The 17,153-nt window shown below is 40.4% G+C and overlaps 1 protein-coding gene across 4 annotated transcripts in view; it reads left to right on the plus strand.

The window, feature by feature from the left end:
* The first annotated feature begins 521 nt into the window (after positions 1 to 521).
* The window catches only part of ATG4C (autophagy related 4C cysteine peptidase), a 33,818-nt gene continuing 17,186 nt past the window's right edge, over positions 522 to 17,153 (plus strand). For 3 of the 4 annotated variants that reach the window (XM_017805581.1, XM_017805582.1, XM_017805579.1), the window contains exons 1-10: positions 522 to 604; positions 848 to 939; positions 3,064 to 3,194; positions 4,013 to 4,096; positions 4,754 to 4,987; positions 7,773 to 8,109; positions 9,960 to 10,030; positions 10,933 to 11,069; positions 14,204 to 14,282; positions 14,945 to 15,021. In XM_017805581.1, the coding sequence (XP_017661070.1) occupies positions 3,119 to 3,194; positions 4,013 to 4,096; positions 4,754 to 4,987; positions 7,773 to 8,109; positions 9,960 to 10,030; positions 10,933 to 11,069; positions 14,204 to 14,282; positions 14,945 to 15,021 (1,095 nt within the window). In that variant the 5' untranslated portion in view covers positions 522 to 604; positions 848 to 939; positions 3,064 to 3,118. The remainder of the gene's footprint in view (positions 605 to 847; positions 940 to 3,063; positions 3,195 to 4,012; positions 4,097 to 4,753; positions 4,988 to 7,772; positions 8,110 to 9,959; positions 10,031 to 10,932; positions 11,070 to 14,203; positions 14,283 to 14,944; positions 15,022 to 17,153) is intronic. The other variant, XM_017805580.1, reaches the window with a different exon arrangement.

The raw sequence follows: 17,153 nt of genomic DNA on the forward strand, positions 1-17,153 counted from the left end.
CAATAAATACAATGAATAATCAAAACAAAAACCCATAAAAAAAACCCCAAAAACCATAACAACAACAAAAAAACCCACATAAAACCCCCAAACAAAACCACAAAAAAACCCACCAAAACCCAACCTAAAACCCCCAACAAAACAAAAAAATCCTCTCAAAAAACCCCAAAGAGAGAAATGCTGTTAAGAGGGCAGCTGCCGATCCCGTGACGGGCCGGGCTTCCCGCTCTCGCTCGCCTTCCTGAGGTTTCGCCTCCAGCCACAGCCCGGCCCCCCCGATCCCTCACCCCACCCCGCCGCCCCCCTCCATCCTGTTCCTCCCTCCCTGCTTTTCTTCCCTCCCTGCTTCTTTTCCCTCCCTCCATTTCCTCCCTCCTCTTCCTCCCCCATTCCCTCCTCTTCCTCCCGCCTCCCAGCCGCACTCTCGCCGGACTACAACTCCCAGCGTGTCCCGCGCGCTCCGCACGGCCCGTCTCGCCGCGCCCCCGCCGCGGTGTCCGCCGGGAGTTGTAGTTCCCGCGCCGCTCCGCCGCGGCAGGCGCAGCGCCGGGAGGCCGCTGGCTCCCCGGGCGGCCCCGGGATGGCGGGGGCGGCTCCGTGAGGGGTGAGCGAAGGGCGGGGGGCGGCGGGACGGACCCTCCGCGGTGCCGGCTCGGGCTCGCATGTGTCCTGTGGGGTCGGGGTGTGTAGGGGCTCCTGCTTGGCTGTGAATCCTCCGTGGGTAAAGCGTTCCGTCTCTGCTGCAGGATTTAAGGGGGGGAAAAATAATCTGGGTTTGTTTTGTTTTGTTTTTTTCACCCGGCAGCTTCAAAGTATCGTTTTTAACTGTCTTCATGTGTGTTTGCAGCTCCTTAAAAATGACCTCCGGGAATTCCTCGCCGTCGTTCTTCCCTGTGGGTTTCGCCGACTGTCGCTGCCGCTGGTTAAGGTTCTTCCCAGGTAGAAATCCAAAGCAAAAGGGCCTTAATTCCTAATTAATAGAGATAATTCGTTTCATAATTATCACGTTTAGGCTTCATTCATTTCATTTCGTCTCCCATTGCGGTTGCATGGGCAGGTTGCGTTTCTTTTCTGCTGTTAATGAAAACAAATCCTGTTATTGGGGAGTTTTGGGGTGTTTCTCCATCACTGTTGACAAACCACCCCCTCGGACGGTGGGCAAGGGGGGCTCTGAGGGGTCAGGAGTTCGTGTTTCCATTACAGGCATGTCCTGCTGCTCCATGAGGGAACATCGTCCTGGGAATGTGTATTCAGATAACTTCTTACAAGAGTTATCAGTATGAAAGCATTGCCTTTAGATTTAATAATTTAACGATTTTGTGCCCCTTGGGCTTGGATCTCTACTCCCTGGGACCATCTCCTGGTGCTGTTCCATTAATTTTGGTGGAACTCCTACTGATGCCGCCTTCTATTGATGGGAAGAGCCTGTGTTTTCCCAGTGGAATAAGTGTGTCTGGTTTGTGTTACCATTCTTCTTGGAATCCCTTTTTGCATCTTTAGTATAATGCCAGGGAAGAAGTGTAACTGCATTGACCATTGTCTTTTGGAGGAAAATGAGCAGCTTTCTCATTTAAATAATTTTGCCTTCAGGCGCTTTTGGAACTGTAGAGTTTGTTTCATTTCTAATTTAAGCCAGAGGAAGCTTTTATAGGAATTGGCTTTTAAGACAATCAATGGCCTCTACATAAATGACTGTTGTTGATGGATCATGTGGGGACAGACAGGACCAAACACACATCCTGGAGAAGTTCATCTTACTGGTTTTGCCATCTAGAGCTGATGATATAGGCAGTCTTTCCTTTTCTACCTAATGTAAAAAGAGGGGAGAAAAGGTAAGAAGTTAAAACCCAGTTTGAAATTGTCTTTTTCGTCCCTCCCCTACACAATCTCAGCTTGACTCAAGACCAGTCATAGCAGGGTTGTAAGCCATTTCTTATTTTCACTGACAAAAAAAAATGTAGACTTCCCTCACGTTTGTGAGCTGGCATTGCTTCTTTTTCTGTCAAAAAGCAGATTTTTGTGAAATAATGATTGGAGTAATGGGAAAACATGCTAGAGAGGGCTTGGGCAGCAGAGTGAAACAGTGGATCTGTGTAGCACCTTCAGGCTCTGATGATGTTGCCACCCTGACATCTTCACCCTCTCTTCAATTACACTGCCAGTGATTAGGTTTTACTTAAACTGGGCTCCCAGTGGAGAGAAGCGACACAGTTTATCTGTGTCCTGCTTTTGATCCCAATTCAGTGGGGAATAACACATAGAAAGGTAAATACAGTTCTAGATTCTCCTTTTAAAGGAAGGAGGTTGTCTCCTGGCCCAAGTTTATTAATTAGACGAGATAATTCACTTTTGCTCACGTCATCCTCTGCTGTTATCAGGACTTCCTGTTGAGGCCAGAGCTCTTAATTTTTCAGTTGTCTGTGCAAGGATTTGGGCTGCCAAATATCATCCAGAAAACTTTCTGTATCAAGTAATTTAAAGAAAACCACTGACAGAATACATATGGTGAAGGAAGCTGTTAATTAATAGCAAATTTCCTGTTACAGAAAGGGCAGATTTCACCTTAAAAGCAACCTAAATGGGTAATAATATAGGCAGAACATATACTACTTTTATCCCTGTTTCTGAGAAATCTGGTAAAATGAGACAGAACTCCCTCCATAGTCCACCTGCCCCATTTGAAAGACAAAAAGTGCTTGTTGTATTGTATTCAGCAGAAAAGAACAACATCTATTCTATTTAGTGAGATGCATCTTCATCTCACTGCTGATTAAAATGGGTGTGCTCCTGTGCCAGCACAGGTTATGTGCTCCACATCAGTTTGCTGTGCAAGGGAGAGCTGTTGGAGAACATTATATTTTATTTAGCTTTGTGTAGTGCTTTTATTGGTGTGTTTTTGGAGTTAAATTATTTTATTACTTATTCATGGAATGTGGGATTGCTTCTCAGTGTCTGGTAGTGGAGGATTCTGAGAGTTTATTGCTGTTTCTGGCCATGTTGTGCTTAAGTACCTGAGTGGGGGATGCTGTGCCCATGGATGTGTTTATCTCTGTGTTTTTCCAGCAGCAGAACTGAAAGCCTTACAAGACAGCGATGGCTTTTTCTCTAGGATTTGAATATGGAGGCCACAGGGACAGATGAAGTAGAAAAGATAAAATCAAAGTTTATGTCTGCGTGGCACAACATGAAATACAGTAAGTGGAGCAGTGTCTGGTAAGATCCTGTCTCCATTGAAAGGAATGGAATGTTTCTTGTCGACATGAATGGGATCATGATTCAGAAACATAACTAATTAATAATAAAAATGCAGTATGGCCTTTGAAACAGTTTTTTCTTTGATACTGTAAACAGCCTGACTAAAAAACTTCTTTAGCTTTTCATTTTTCAAATAGATTTGCATAATTTCTTTTTAAATTACTTACTTTGAAAACAGTAAATACATTATGTAAATGATGCTTGATTTGCATAGACTTTTAAACAGGGATAATATGGAATCATCTGCACAAAGTTTATTTTTAAATGTACTTTCCTGGAAAAAATAGGACAGTGTGCGAGATACAAACTCCACTGAAGAATCTACTTCACACCCTTGAGTAATGTCCTTTTCCACAGCTGAACATCAATAATTTATTTATGAACAACCAGATTTTCAAGTGTGCCCTTTACTAATCTGTCCTTGATTATTTTGCTTTCCCTTTAGAACTGAGGTTGCTCAGATTTACCATCAGGTTTCTGATAAATTTTGTTAATTCTCATAACTGAGCCTTGGAGATGTCTGGCAAGATGAAAAGATACTTTGTTTTCTACTTTCTTTAAGGCTACCACGTGGTTGAAGGGGAATAGTAGCCATTGAACCCTATATGTAATTTTTTATGAGACCAAAACCCCATTTCAATACTGTTTTGTTTTATTCCTCTTTCAGAGGTTACCTTTGGCTTAACTAGATGCTGTCAGCAATTGCTTTTTGGAATACTTCAGTCACAAATTTGTATTTGTTTTGCATCTATTTTAGGTTGGGTGTTGAAAACAAAAACTTACTTCAGCAGAAACTCTCCAGTCTTTCTGCTGGGAAAATGTTACCACTTCAAAACTGAGGGTGAGTACAGAGCACTTCCCTTATTCTAGTCTTACTCAGCAGGAGGTCTGGGGATGATTTTTTAATCTTCTAGAAAGACTGTCATTAGCAGTGACTGAATTCAAAATGTAAATATGAAAAGCTTAGAAAATACTCGTGGAAATGTCCACCACTAATGCCACCCATCCTGATTTATTCAGATTTTGCACTGAAACCTTGTTCTTTCTGTGAATATTAGTGTTGTAATTTGCATTTTACTTCATTTACCATCAATTTGAGATTTTTTTTCTAAAAACCTCCTAGTTGAAATGGGGACAATACCTGTACCAGGAGTCACTACACCAACACCTTCATTATCATTTTCCAGTGTACGGTTTTCTGAGTCTCTCTCTCTATTTGCCCATTTACAGTTGGGTGAATTAAGCAGTTACTTGCAGGTCAGTGATTCCACTGGCATGGTGATGTCTGCATTGCTCTTCTTTTAATTTTTCCTTTTTTTTTTTTCATCTGGCCCATTTCTGTTACATTTGCTTTCCAGTTTTCCTTTCTTGTATTTGAAGTGATTGTTACTTTTTGTAAATTTGCCCTGTTTTCTAATTGAGTATTGTATATCTGTTACTTGCTTTCTAATAGAAGTGCCATACCAAGTTATAACTTAAACTGTGCTTTGCCTTCCAGAATCTGGTGAGCTCTCTACAGATGGGGCCAATTTTGATAAAATCAACACAGAGATTTCAGGAAATGTTGAGGAGTTCCGTAAAGATTTTATTTCCAGAATCTGGCTGACATACAGAGAGGAATTCCCTCAGATAAAGGGGTCTGCATTAACCACAGACTGTGGCTGGGGCTGCACACTGAGAACTGGGCAGATGCTGCTGGCTCAGGGCCTTATGCTTCATTTTCTTGGGAGAGGTGAGTTATGGGGGAAGATCTGTGTGTGGGATCAGCACGGGTGTTCTGTGAGAGCACCGTGGCCTCGGCGTATCCCAAACCTGAAGTGCAAGCTGGTTTTGCTTCTGGAATCCTCATTGCTGTTGGAATTGTCCCATTGCATCAGTGACAGAGCTTGTCCTACCCTTCTATTCTGAAAAAGGGAGAGCCAAAGGAAGCTTCTGTGGTATTTCCAGTATCCAACTGTGAAGTAAAATATCGCAAAAACTTTGTGATCCTCTGCCTGGGTATTCTCCTTATCCATGTACATGTCCAGTTCCCTTGAAACTCAGTCATTTCTTGAACTCAAGATGTGGGAATGAGTTGCAGAGACCATAGCTGTGGGCTATGGCAAAAGTGAACAGTTTCTTTTATCATCTTCTATCAGTTTTAAAGCTGTACGTTATTGAATTTCTCCTAGTATTAATATATTGAGTTCCTGGAAGGATTCTAATCTAACTTCAATACATCATTCTCTGTGTGGAAATTGTCACTATGTCATTTCCTCCCTTCCCCCCCATGTAGTTAGAGAGGAACTTCCCATTTTTCCTTGCCATTGTCTATCCAAAACACTCCCTCAGTCCCAGCCAGATGAAGCAGCTTCAGGAGTCATGGGACACTTTCTGCTGTCACAGGCTGAGTCTGCAGGTCGTCCCTGTTCTTCCAGGATGAGCCATGTCCTGCAGAGAGGTATTTTAGCTTCTCATAGTTTCTTTCCATCCTCTTCCCAATTCCTTTCATAATCTCCCACATTGCCCCTTTCAAACACTCAGCCATGTCCTCTGTCCCCACTGGTTGTTGCCAGAACGATCCGAGACGCGGGGCCTGAACCACCCGCGCGTGTGTGAGAGAGAACACAGTGTATTGTTTGCTCAGCCCTTTGTGGGATCCTGGGAATACTTCAGCAGAAGATGGTTCTGAAAGCCTGTTTTGATAATACTTTGCACTTACTGTGCAAATATGATGTAAGCTGTGAACATGATCCCAACCCAGCTGCACCACAAAGTCCCCATTCTCAGCAGTGTCGGGGCACAACTGTTGGGTTGGCTTCTTGAATGTTCCTTCAGCTGGAGATACTTAAGTCATAAAACATTTATTATCCCTTGCAACTGACTGCAGATAGCAAAATGTATGTAAATACTTCTGCTGAGAACACAAATCCCTTAAATATCACTTTTGTTATACGTGCTCTTTGAAAAAATTCAAAACCTGGTCAGAAGACTCCCTGTGAGCAGGGGTGTGTAATGGCTCGTTCTGAAGTAACCCCAAACAAAATAGCCCCAGGTTTCTATCTTTAAAATCCATGGTTCCAAAGAATTCCTTGCACTGTCCCCCATGCATCCTAATTTGGAAAGTGATGGGGTGATTCCAGAGTGCAAGTGATTCTGTGGCAATCCAGTGCACAGGAAGATGGAGTATGGATGGTCTTTCTGGACTACTTTGCTCTTCACCTGGTCTTCTGACAGCTGGTGAATTATCTTTTGAAAAGCTTTTTATGAGGTCTGGGCAGCTCTGGAAACATATTTAAGTGTTTACACAAAGTTTTTCATGGCTGTTTGCTCTTTTCCCAGAGATATTTTCATTCTGGTTTAATGATGCTGTTTCTCTTACAAAGCAAAACTTGCCTGCAGTTTCTAGCCAATATACTTAGACTTCCACTGCCATGTGGAATGTTCCAGATATTGCTGAATGATGTTGTAAAGGAGGTTTTCTTTTAAATATTAAGGCACTGGTAGGTTTTACTTTGAAATGCCTGTGCTTAAGGCACTGACTGAAAGATGAAGTTGACAGTGCAGGAACATCCTGTGAGGATGTTACACTGAGCTACACGTGCCTGAGTATGTGTTACAAGTAGTTGTTTGAACTTGTGAGAGAGAATTCCAGGCATCTGACTGTTCCCTAGATCTCCTGAACCCCATTCTGCTATGGGAGGAACGCTGTGTAGGATGCATCCTTAGAGAAACCTTCAGCTAAAAATGCAGGCTCTAGATACTGTGCTGAATAGCATTTAAACAAGTTTGTCTTGTAATCTAAAATCACAAATTTAGTGAACGAAGAAATCCTGCCTATTTTCCTTCTGATCTGCTTGGACATTTTGCCAGGAAGAAGTGTTTGTTTTTACATCAATGATTTCTCAGGTTTGCTTGTTTTTCTTTTTTAATAACTGACAAACCAGAAGAATTAAAACCAGCGTTTGAAACTTCTTTTTTGACGTGGATAAAAGGTTGGAAGGGGCTGCCTGGGGAGGTGGTGGAGTCACTGTCCCTGGAGGTGTTTAAGAAGAGAATGGATGTGGCACTCAGTGCCATGGTCTAGTAGACAAGGTGGTGTCAGGTCAAAGGTTGGGCTTGATGATCTCAGAGCTCTTCTCCAGCCTAGCTGATTGTGTGATTCTCTTTTTGAATAGTACTGAATGGCTAATGTTCATATTTTTAATATGTAAGAGAGTTCTGACCCGTGTCTTGTAACCAAGTATCTCTTGTTTATTCAGCTGACTGGGATGGTGGAGTATCAGATAACAAAAACTCCTAACAACAACTGGGTTATTATATTTCACCTGTCATTCAGCAGAAAATAAAAGGAAACCAGAATTACTGAAACTACTCTGCTGGAATTCTTTGTTTACATTTCAACAGCAACATTTGCAGCTCAGAGGGTAAAATACGTAGTATTGCTTTAAAGAGCGTGGAGAACAAAGGGAAGTGCTTTGCTTAATATAGCAGAAAGTTAATATTAAGCCTGATTAACCTTACTTTCCTTGCTGCAGCCTGGGTGTGGCCGGAGGCGCTGGACATGGACTCGGACTCGGAGTCCTGGACGTCCCACACGGTGCGGAAGCTCACGGCGTCCTTCGAGGCGTCGCTCACGGCAGAGAGGGACCCCAAGATCCTGCCCCAGCCACAGGCACAGCCCCAGCGGGGCACGAGGAGGAACTGGGATGTCAACGAGAGGAGAAACGAAGCTTATCACAGAAAAATAATCTCTTGGTTTGGTGACTCCCCACTGGCAGCTTTTGGCCTGCACCAGCTGATAGAATATGGGAAGAAGTCCGGGAAAATGGCGGGGGATTGGTACGGCCCGGCCGTCGTCGCTCACATTTTAAGGTAAAAAAATACCTTTATTCTTTGTTACGTCACAGAGAAGCATTTCAGGCTGTCCTGAGATTACTTCAGCCTAGTTGAGCATCAAACTGGTCATTATTGGCTTTGTAAAATGCCCATATTAGGAACAATTCTGGAGATTTTCCAGAGGCAGGTAGGGAAATAGCATTCAGTCCCTGCACCTACTGCTGAGCTTTTATCAATCTTATTTCAGGAAAAAAGGCAACATTCCTGTTTTCCTGTACAATCCCAAGTCTCTCTCACAAACCTTTTCTGTAGAACTGCATTTAATGAAATGTTCTAAAAACTAACCACTCTTTCAACCTTGGAACATGCATAACATTAGAGGGTCTTTTTTTTTTTATACTGTAACCTGGGGGCTGTAATGTACTGATAGTGTAATGAAATGTCAGAGCTAAAATTGATGTTTTCAGCATTTCTTTGCACACATCAAATTCTTGTGAAACTGTAAATGTATGGGACTATTAATATTATAATTATATCCCAGTAAAAGTAAAGGGTCTGTGACATTCAGCGTGGATAAAAAAAAAGTCGAAAGTCAAATTTCTCTATACTGTGTGCCTCGATATGCCATTTCTTTGAATATTTTGGGGTTTTTTTATAGTCTTATATTCTTATTTTCTTAGTGGGTTCCAGTTTAGCCATAAACTGAACCACTACTAAGTCATTTAAGCAGCAGAAGTCAAAGTTCATACGTTTATATGTACATACTTATATATATATAAATAGAAAAATTTAATATTTAGTGTACAAGTATGTTAATTGGAAGTGCAGCTGAACTGACATAATGAGGTATATCTGTGTCATACAGGGGTGTAGGAGTTCAGCACTATTGATATGTTTTATTCTGCTTTTTTCTGGTGATGGGAGCTGTCAGAATTCTTTTTGCTTGCTTTAATAAATTACCTATGAAATTCTCGATTTCCCTGATGGGAGCAGGGAGGGATTTGGTGCAGAATTACACTCACCACAACCCCAGTGGTGATTTCCAGCCCTGCAAAGGTTTCCTTTCCTGGATCTTTCTCTCTTACAGCAGCACTAACCATAACTTGGGAACGACTGTATTAAAAGATTCCTCAAAATATAGTGTGAAATAAAGGGATAGTGACCATTTAATGCAAGTGTATGTTGAAGTCAAAGGCTCATCTTCTATTTTGAACGGTTTCATTTCTTTACAAATGTTGTCCTTGATTGATGGCCACGGTTCTGATTATCAACATATATTTTCTTTTAGCTTTTAGGCCCATTACACTTATTCTCCTGAGGAGAGCCTAATATTGTAATTCTATTTTTCAAAGTTTTGGTGAAACCCTACAGCTTTTTGTGTCTAGTCTTTATTTCCATAGACACCAGGTACTAATTTGTGGCTGGTTACATGAAGTGAGGTCAAAGAAAGAGATGAAAATAATATTTTTGTCAACAAACTTAGCCTTTAGCATCAATATACATGACAAAAAATTGCTATAAACAGAAAGAAATGAGGTAGTGAATAGGAATTCCATTCTAAGTTAATGTGGGATTTGGGGCTTTTTTTTGTGGTTTTCATTGTTTCATTGTCATCTTTGCTTGGGTAAAACATGTTGCCATGTACACTGGAACTTGGTATCCAGTGTTTAAAAACAAATAAAGAACCCCACCCTCCACCTGTATTTATCAGGAAGGGGAGGTATCTTGAATTAAACAAAACAACACCCCCCTCCAAAAAAAACAAGCCAAAAAACCCTTTACCAAACAATTAAACCCAACCTCTTTCTAAAAAAACGATGTTATGTTTATTTGCTGTTTATTTTTTTAAATGAGAGATTAATTAAATAGTTTGTGTTTCTACTTAGAAAAGCTGTTGAAGAAGCAAAAGACCCTGAGCTGCAAGGAGTAACAGTCTATGTTGCTCAGGACTGTACAGGTAAATGTGATTTTGTGGATTTTTGCAAACATTTTAGATGCTTTTTGTGCCTTTCAGTAAGTACTTAACAATAGAACTCTAAAGGAAAATTAAAACTAAAAGATGGGTCCACAAAATTGAGATTATGTAGACAAAGGGGTTCTTGATATATGGAGATTCTCTTTGTATCTTCCTTGTTTGGAATCTTACAGTCTCAAATCCAAGCACAATGTGTTCCTTCAGGAGCCAAGTTCAGCTGCCACAAGTTTAGTTATGTCAGAACTGAGCCCAGGACAGGGCAGACAGGACTCACATCCCTGAGGAATGTATGTTTAAACATACACTGTTCAGTCAAACCAGTCTCACCTGACTTACAAAGACAGTGAAACTTAAAATTCTATTAATTTTTCCCTTCTTTGTCCTGGGATGATTTTTCCATCTCTCTCAGTTTTTGAGGAATAAGCAATAACACAGCATTAAGTTTTTACCCTCATTTTCAATGACTGTGTTGTGTTAACTTTAGGCAGTGAACTTGAGTATTGATTAAAATCAGTTATTGCCTTTTTTCCTATAACATGCAGATGTTTCTGTTGGTTGTAGGCTTTTGAGTTTTAATTATTCCTTTTAGAGGTTTGTATGCAGTGAATAAGTATTTATTGCCTTCCTCCTAACCTACCCTTCTGCATTTCCTTGGCAATATAACTTAGCAGCAGCAATGACCATTCTACAAAATAGTGCTGAAAATGAGGAGATATAATACTGGTTTTGATCAAACTCAGCCAGGGTTGTGTTTCAGGAGCACAGGAAGATTTGGAAGGGCTGCAGTTTTATTTTGTCAGACTTTGTGACGCCTTCTTGTAGGTGTGTCTCTAAAACTGGAGGTTGTATTTGAAATTTGAGTGTTTTCATGTGTCTCCTTTCAGTCTACAGCTCCGATGTCATTGACAGACAGTGTTCTTTCATGGATTCTGGAAAAGCAGGCACAAAAGCTGTAATTATATTAGTTCCTGTGAGACTCGGTGGAGAGAGAACAAACACGGACTACTTGGAGTTTGTAAAGGTATGAAATGAGAGTTCAATCATTTTTCAAAGAGTAGCACAAGGGGATATGAGAAGCAGCTCCACGATGGTAATTCTCCCCATTAAACGTGTGGTGGGGATTTTACAGTTGAAGGTTGTAAAGTTTGACTTTACAGATTTTAAATTTCCCTATTACAAGATCAGACATAATTGCAGAGCACATGATGTCCCTTGGTAAAGCAGTGATAACTGTCCTGCTCCTGCAGCACTGCCTGGAAAGACATTAATGCAGTGGCTCAAATTACAAATGGTAATTTAATGTAGCACGACTCTAATAGCATATGTAACTAAGGATCAGGCACTGTTTTAAAATATAAATATACTCAAACCCTTAGTCTGCTCCTTATTTTCTTAAATATCAAATGGTTTAGTTGTTGCTTGTCTGTTCTTCACATTTTCTTGTGTCTTTTTCTTCCCCTGAAGAGAGGGGATGGAGTTACTTGATATCTCTAGTCACTGTTCAAGTATTTTCTCACTATCTCGATGAATGTTTGAGGGCAGCAATCCAGGAGTAGCGAACAGTTACCACAAATAAAAATGAACTGGAAACAAGTAAAACTCAAGGAGAAAGCAGAGGGGAGGAAGGTCTGGGCTGTCCTTTCTTTTTCCAACAGGGGTTCTGCTGACACCTGAGGATGTGCTGCAATCCTGCCTCTTGTTTCTCTTAGGGAAGATCTTGTTCTCTTGGCCCTGCTGCTTTTATTTCATTTTCTATACTGCTTTTTATCTGTCTTTAAATTCTTGTTTTCATTTTTAAAATGCCACAATGTGGTAGCAAGAGAAAAGCTGAGTCTGTAACATTATTTTTTGTGACTGTCTCTTCACTGTAAAATTTCAGGAAAACATTTGGTTTTTACTGGCATGGGAAGACAGACGAGCGGAGCCTTTTAAGTGATGAACTTAAATTGTTATTCTTTCCTGATTATTTTCCTTGTATTTTCAGGCAGTTGGTTTTGGAAAAGTTTTAGTTTTAGCCAGTACAGCTGGTTCACTGTGTGATTCCTGCTGTCACTTCCCAGGCCTCTTCCTGCCCTTTGCAAGCTGATGGAGGCTGTGATAAGAGGGCTTTCAATTGCATGAATTAGTCACTCCAGTCTCTGCCTTGACTGGTCACAAGAAGTGACTGAATTTCTTGGAGTCTGAATTTAAGTTAAAAATGCAGATTTTAGAATGTAGCACGAGAGGTAATTTCTACAAAGGATTTTATATTTATGGATGAAAATTGATAAATATTTTATAATTCACTTTTACAAGAAGCTTCCCATAGATGAAGCAGTTATCCATTACTCTGGCTAGCTTTGCTCCTCTCTGTTCCACTGGCAAAGGATGTGCCTCCTTGGCTGTTCAAGCCTTTGCCTCTGATCTGCCTGAATGTTCTGTGATTCTCAGCCCTCAAGGAGCTTTTTCTAAGTAAACCTTCTCATTCGTATTTTGAATAAATTTTCTAAGAAAGCTTCTCATTTGTATTTTAAATAAGCGTCACTTTTTTAACCCATATAAACCGTCCTGAATTTGACTCTGTAGCATCTCAGATGAGGTTTTTAAGTGACTTCATCATTGTCTAAGCAGGGCAAATTTCATCTTGAGAAGCTTTGGTGTTCATAATATAAAAATAACAATCTTTTTGTTGAGAGAAATGTTCCCCACTTAGACAATGATAATGTGATGGTTTTACTTTGAATGGTTGATCTCTTAGAGGAGAGGATTGAGGTATGTCTGCCAGTTAATGAAGATCTCCTGTGCCTCAGCTGACAGTCCTCTGGATTGTGTTCCCGGTTCGGGCCAGCATCCAAGTTTTTGGACCCAACACTTGCCAGTGCCACAAGAAACCCACTGTGATTTATGGACATTTAAAGGCTGTCCAGTTTTCAGAGTATTTAATAGTTGTGGGCTTCACTGGCATGGGGACAGTTGGGCTCAGCTTTCCTAAGTGCTCAGTGTTGGCAAAACGCAGCTCCTGCTGGAGTTAGTAGGATAACTAATGGAGAATGTGGGATAACTGATGGAGGACTGTGCTAAGCCAAGACTGAAGAGTCACAACAATTCTGATGAACCTCATGAAAGTGAGAAGAGTAGGATTATGTGAAGGGAGAGGGAGGAAAGTCCTCTGTCCCTTCATCCATTCCTTGTGATAGAAAGACGACCAGGGGTGTTTTCCTTGGATTCTGTTGCCCGTGCCTGCATCCAGAGCTTGTGGGAATAGAGGAATTTTGGTCAGTTAAGCTGTAGAAATGTTCTCAGCTTGGCAAAACTGTTGTCCACAGGTAAATCCTTCTCCCCAGCACTAGCAAGTATATCCATAAAATCAGCATTTTATTAAGTGATAAGTCTGCTCAGTTGATCCCAACCCCTTTCAGCCTGGATGAGCAGAAATACTGTAGCCCATGGTTGAGACCCCAGCCCTTTCGGTCCTTAGTGGCTCCTGGTTTTGCCATGAGTGGAGGAGTCTATTCCTTTCTTTTCATCTCCAGACAAAAACAATTCCTGTATTTCACCCCTTTAAATTAGGTGTATTTGTACTGTCCCTTTCCCAAAGGTGCTACTACAGATGGTTCTGGTTCCTCTGCCCTCACAGGCAACATCCAGAGAGATTTATGGGGCCTGTCTGTTGTGTGTTTGTCTCTCCTCCTCGGATTTTGAGCGGCTGTTTTTAGAGCTGGATCTTGTAATTAGTCTTTCTCCAACTGGCATTTGATGTAGAAGTTGATACTCAGGCCAGACTTGTCCATTTGAATGCAAAAAGAAGAGTCCCCAGGGCCCCAGAATGTAAATGTTTATGAAAGCTGTAAATCTCAATACTTGGGTATATTTTGACTAAGCAAGTTGTGCTCAATTTGTAAGACATTATGTTTTATCTCCTCCCCAAAAGTAATACTGCCTATTCTCTCAATGTGTGAGCATCTCGTGGAAAGGGAGGACTTTCTCTGGAATATCTGGGATGTGTTTTCACTTTGGTCAAGCCCTAGAAAGTCATGGAGTCAGTCTTTAAAAAAAAAAGAAAATTAATTATTTGCCTAAAAGAAGTAAGGAACAAATATTTCAGTTTTAATACTTAGTCTGTTTAACACTTACTCTGTTTAACACTGTCCTAATGATTTAATCTTCCTCTTGTAGGGAATTTTGAGCCTGGAGTACTGTGTTGGAATTATTGGTGGCAGACCCAAGCAGTCGTATTACTTTGCTGGATTCCAAGGTTAGTGTTTTAATGTGTTACGTCTCTTCAATAGTTTTTTCTCTGAGTTAGGAAGTTAATATCAAACCAGTGGGAAATAGCATGATTAAAATAGCAAAATGAGTACCTTATTAATTCATCACATCTCCCCAAGTCCAGCCATTTGTCATTTACCCCACAGAGTAATTGGATTCTCTAAAATGTACATTTAATTTCCGTTGTTGCATAAACAAGGCATAATTTATCTGTTTCACCAAACTTGAGGAGCGTTTGCTGTTCCTGCCTGGCAGTTCTTATTTACCTATTTGCTCTTCCCTGCTTTAAGTGGTGTTAGTTGATGCCTAAATGACAAGCAATATATTCTCCCTGTCAGGATGAAGCAGCGCGATACATTTTTCATACGCAAACTCCAGAATATAATTGTGTGTTTGTAAAAGTAATTTTATCACCAAAAATTAAATGACAGTTTCATCACTTTATAAAAATTCTGCTTATACAAGCATATTTGATTATGGGAAAGTTAATCTGTCCTGCAAAAACCAATGCTTCAGTCAATGAGTATCAGCCTGGCAAGCAGTTACTTGCTGGCTTTTTTTCCAGCTGTTCTGCATAGAAATTGGATTGTAAGCAGTGTAATAATAAGGTGTTTTTTGAATTACTTGTCTTCTGTTTTGTCCTTGTAGATGACAGTTTGATTTACATGGATCCTCATTACTGCCAATCTTTTGTAGATGTCAGCATAAAGGATTTCCCTCTTGAGGTACTGTGGATATAGACCTGGCACTGTTTTCTTCCCATATGAATCAAACACTAATTATTTAGAGATGTTCTAGCTAGCTGCAGCTTTATGGTTTTACAGTTACATGTTATTTATCAATGTCCTGCCCTTCTTTATAGGCCTATAATCAACAAAAATGACCAGAGGTTAAATCTCAGTATGGGGTTTTAATTTTTACTTCATTAATCTTCATCTGTTTTCTTTTTAATAATCAGAGAATCTCAAAAATAGATGATCAGTTCACTTAAGTAATTTTACATCATATTTGTAGATCTTAAGCCTATTTAAATTTGGAGTTTGTTAGTTTGTCTTTTTGGTCATTTTATTTATTTTATTTTTTTTTCAATTCAAATTGCAATCAGCATCATGGAAAGAATCACTGTGGTATTCAATAGTAGGAACCTGGAAATAGATAGAGCTAAAGGAGGTTATTAGAGAACTCAATTTACAAGTGCCCTGGGAAAACATTATCAGTTACAAGTGAGTGTTCAATAGCCCCAGTACTCACAGCAGAAATCCTCAGTGCCATCCACACAAACCCTCCTTGGTCTGGTGTCCAACTTCCACAGGAAATTCCAGCAGCTCTTGATTCAGTGTAGGAGCAGTCTGTGCTCAGACAGCAGCTCCAGAGCAGAGCTGGATCTGGATATTAGTAGTTGCTCCTCAAGCCATCGTGTTCTGGGAAGTGAAATAACTCCTAAATGGGGAAACATGGCTTCAGAAATAACACAGTGCATTAAATAAGGAAGAGGAATATGCACGATCGTAATACCTTAATACCTTGAACACAATACCATCAAATAGTATTTTGGAAAAGTACTTTTATATATATATCCATCTATCTATAGATAGATATCTGAAAGGACTTACACAGGGCTAATTCAAGTCCTAGGGCCAACTTAAAGCAAACACTACTTATGCTTAACAAAATGCTTTAATTAGCATGTTGCATAATATAGAAGTGTAAGATTCTCTAGAAAATGAGAATGTTCTGAATTAAGCAAATGAACACAGCAGCAAAATGTATTAGGAAATATCCTGGCCAGAAAGTTTGGTTATATTTAGAGCTGCTGTTAGATTTACCCTGCTGAGGTGTTTGGAGGAAGAGCTGGTGAGTCCCAGCTCTACCTGTTCCCCTGTGGCAGCAGCCAGAGATGATAACCCAGATCCTTGGCCCTTTATGCTAATAACTGTTTTACTACAGTGCCTCTCTGAAGGTTTTACAGTTTAATTGGGAAACCAGACAAAAGGTGGGAATAGCACAAAAGCAGCAGAGCTGAAGTGACTTTCTTAAGGTCACACCGTAGCTCAGTGGCCAAGCTACAAAAAATACACATCTTTTTGGTCTGTGTTGCCATGACTCATCCTCCAGATTCTGCTGCAGACGGGCATTAATATGAACTTCCAAATAATAATAAGGTCTTAAACTGTATTTTGAAGGTATGTGAGCTGCCAACTGGGCTTGGTCGCATCCTAATGCTTCCTGCAGACGGGAAATAGATTGCAATTTAATGCTTGGTGCATTTAATAGTATTATATCTTTGTCCAGAAATGTCAAAAGTAAACAGAAATTGCTTTCTTAGTGTGGATAGTTGCTTGTTAGATTTATCTGTAGGGAGTATTTTCAAAATTGACAAATTGTCCAGAATAAGTTGGAAATCAATCCACTCTGTATTGGCTTCCAGCATCCATTTGTTTGGAGGAGTGGGGAAAAAAAAGCCTCCCCGGTTCTCTTTGTTGTGCAGTGATTTGTGTAACATTAAACCTCCTGCCTTGACAGTGCAGCCTGGCTGTAGGGACAGGGCTGTTGCTGGAATGGGATGTGTGAGGCAAGGTTTGATTTATGCATTTGATGACTCAGGAATTAATATTAAAAATACAATTTAGGTACAGAAAATTTGAACAATGGGGAAAAAAACCAGTGGCTAAAATCAGTGTTGTACAAATTGTACCGATTATCTTTGCATGTATTTTTTTAGCAGAGGTTTAACAGAAATATCTTTTTGGTTTGTAAGCACAAGAAAAAAGGAATATACTTTGTTGTGTAAAGCTGTTACAGATACACTCAGATTCAGTAACCAGTGCTGTCTTCTCTAGGGTGACTCTTCTGGTGG

This window comes from Lepidothrix coronata, unplaced genomic scaffold, assembly GCF_001604755.1.
Source record: "Lepidothrix coronata isolate B3197 unplaced genomic scaffold, Lepidothrix_coronata-1.0 Scaffold12, whole genome shotgun sequence".
NCBI lineage: Eukaryota > Metazoa > Chordata > Aves > Passeriformes > Pipridae > Lepidothrix > Lepidothrix coronata.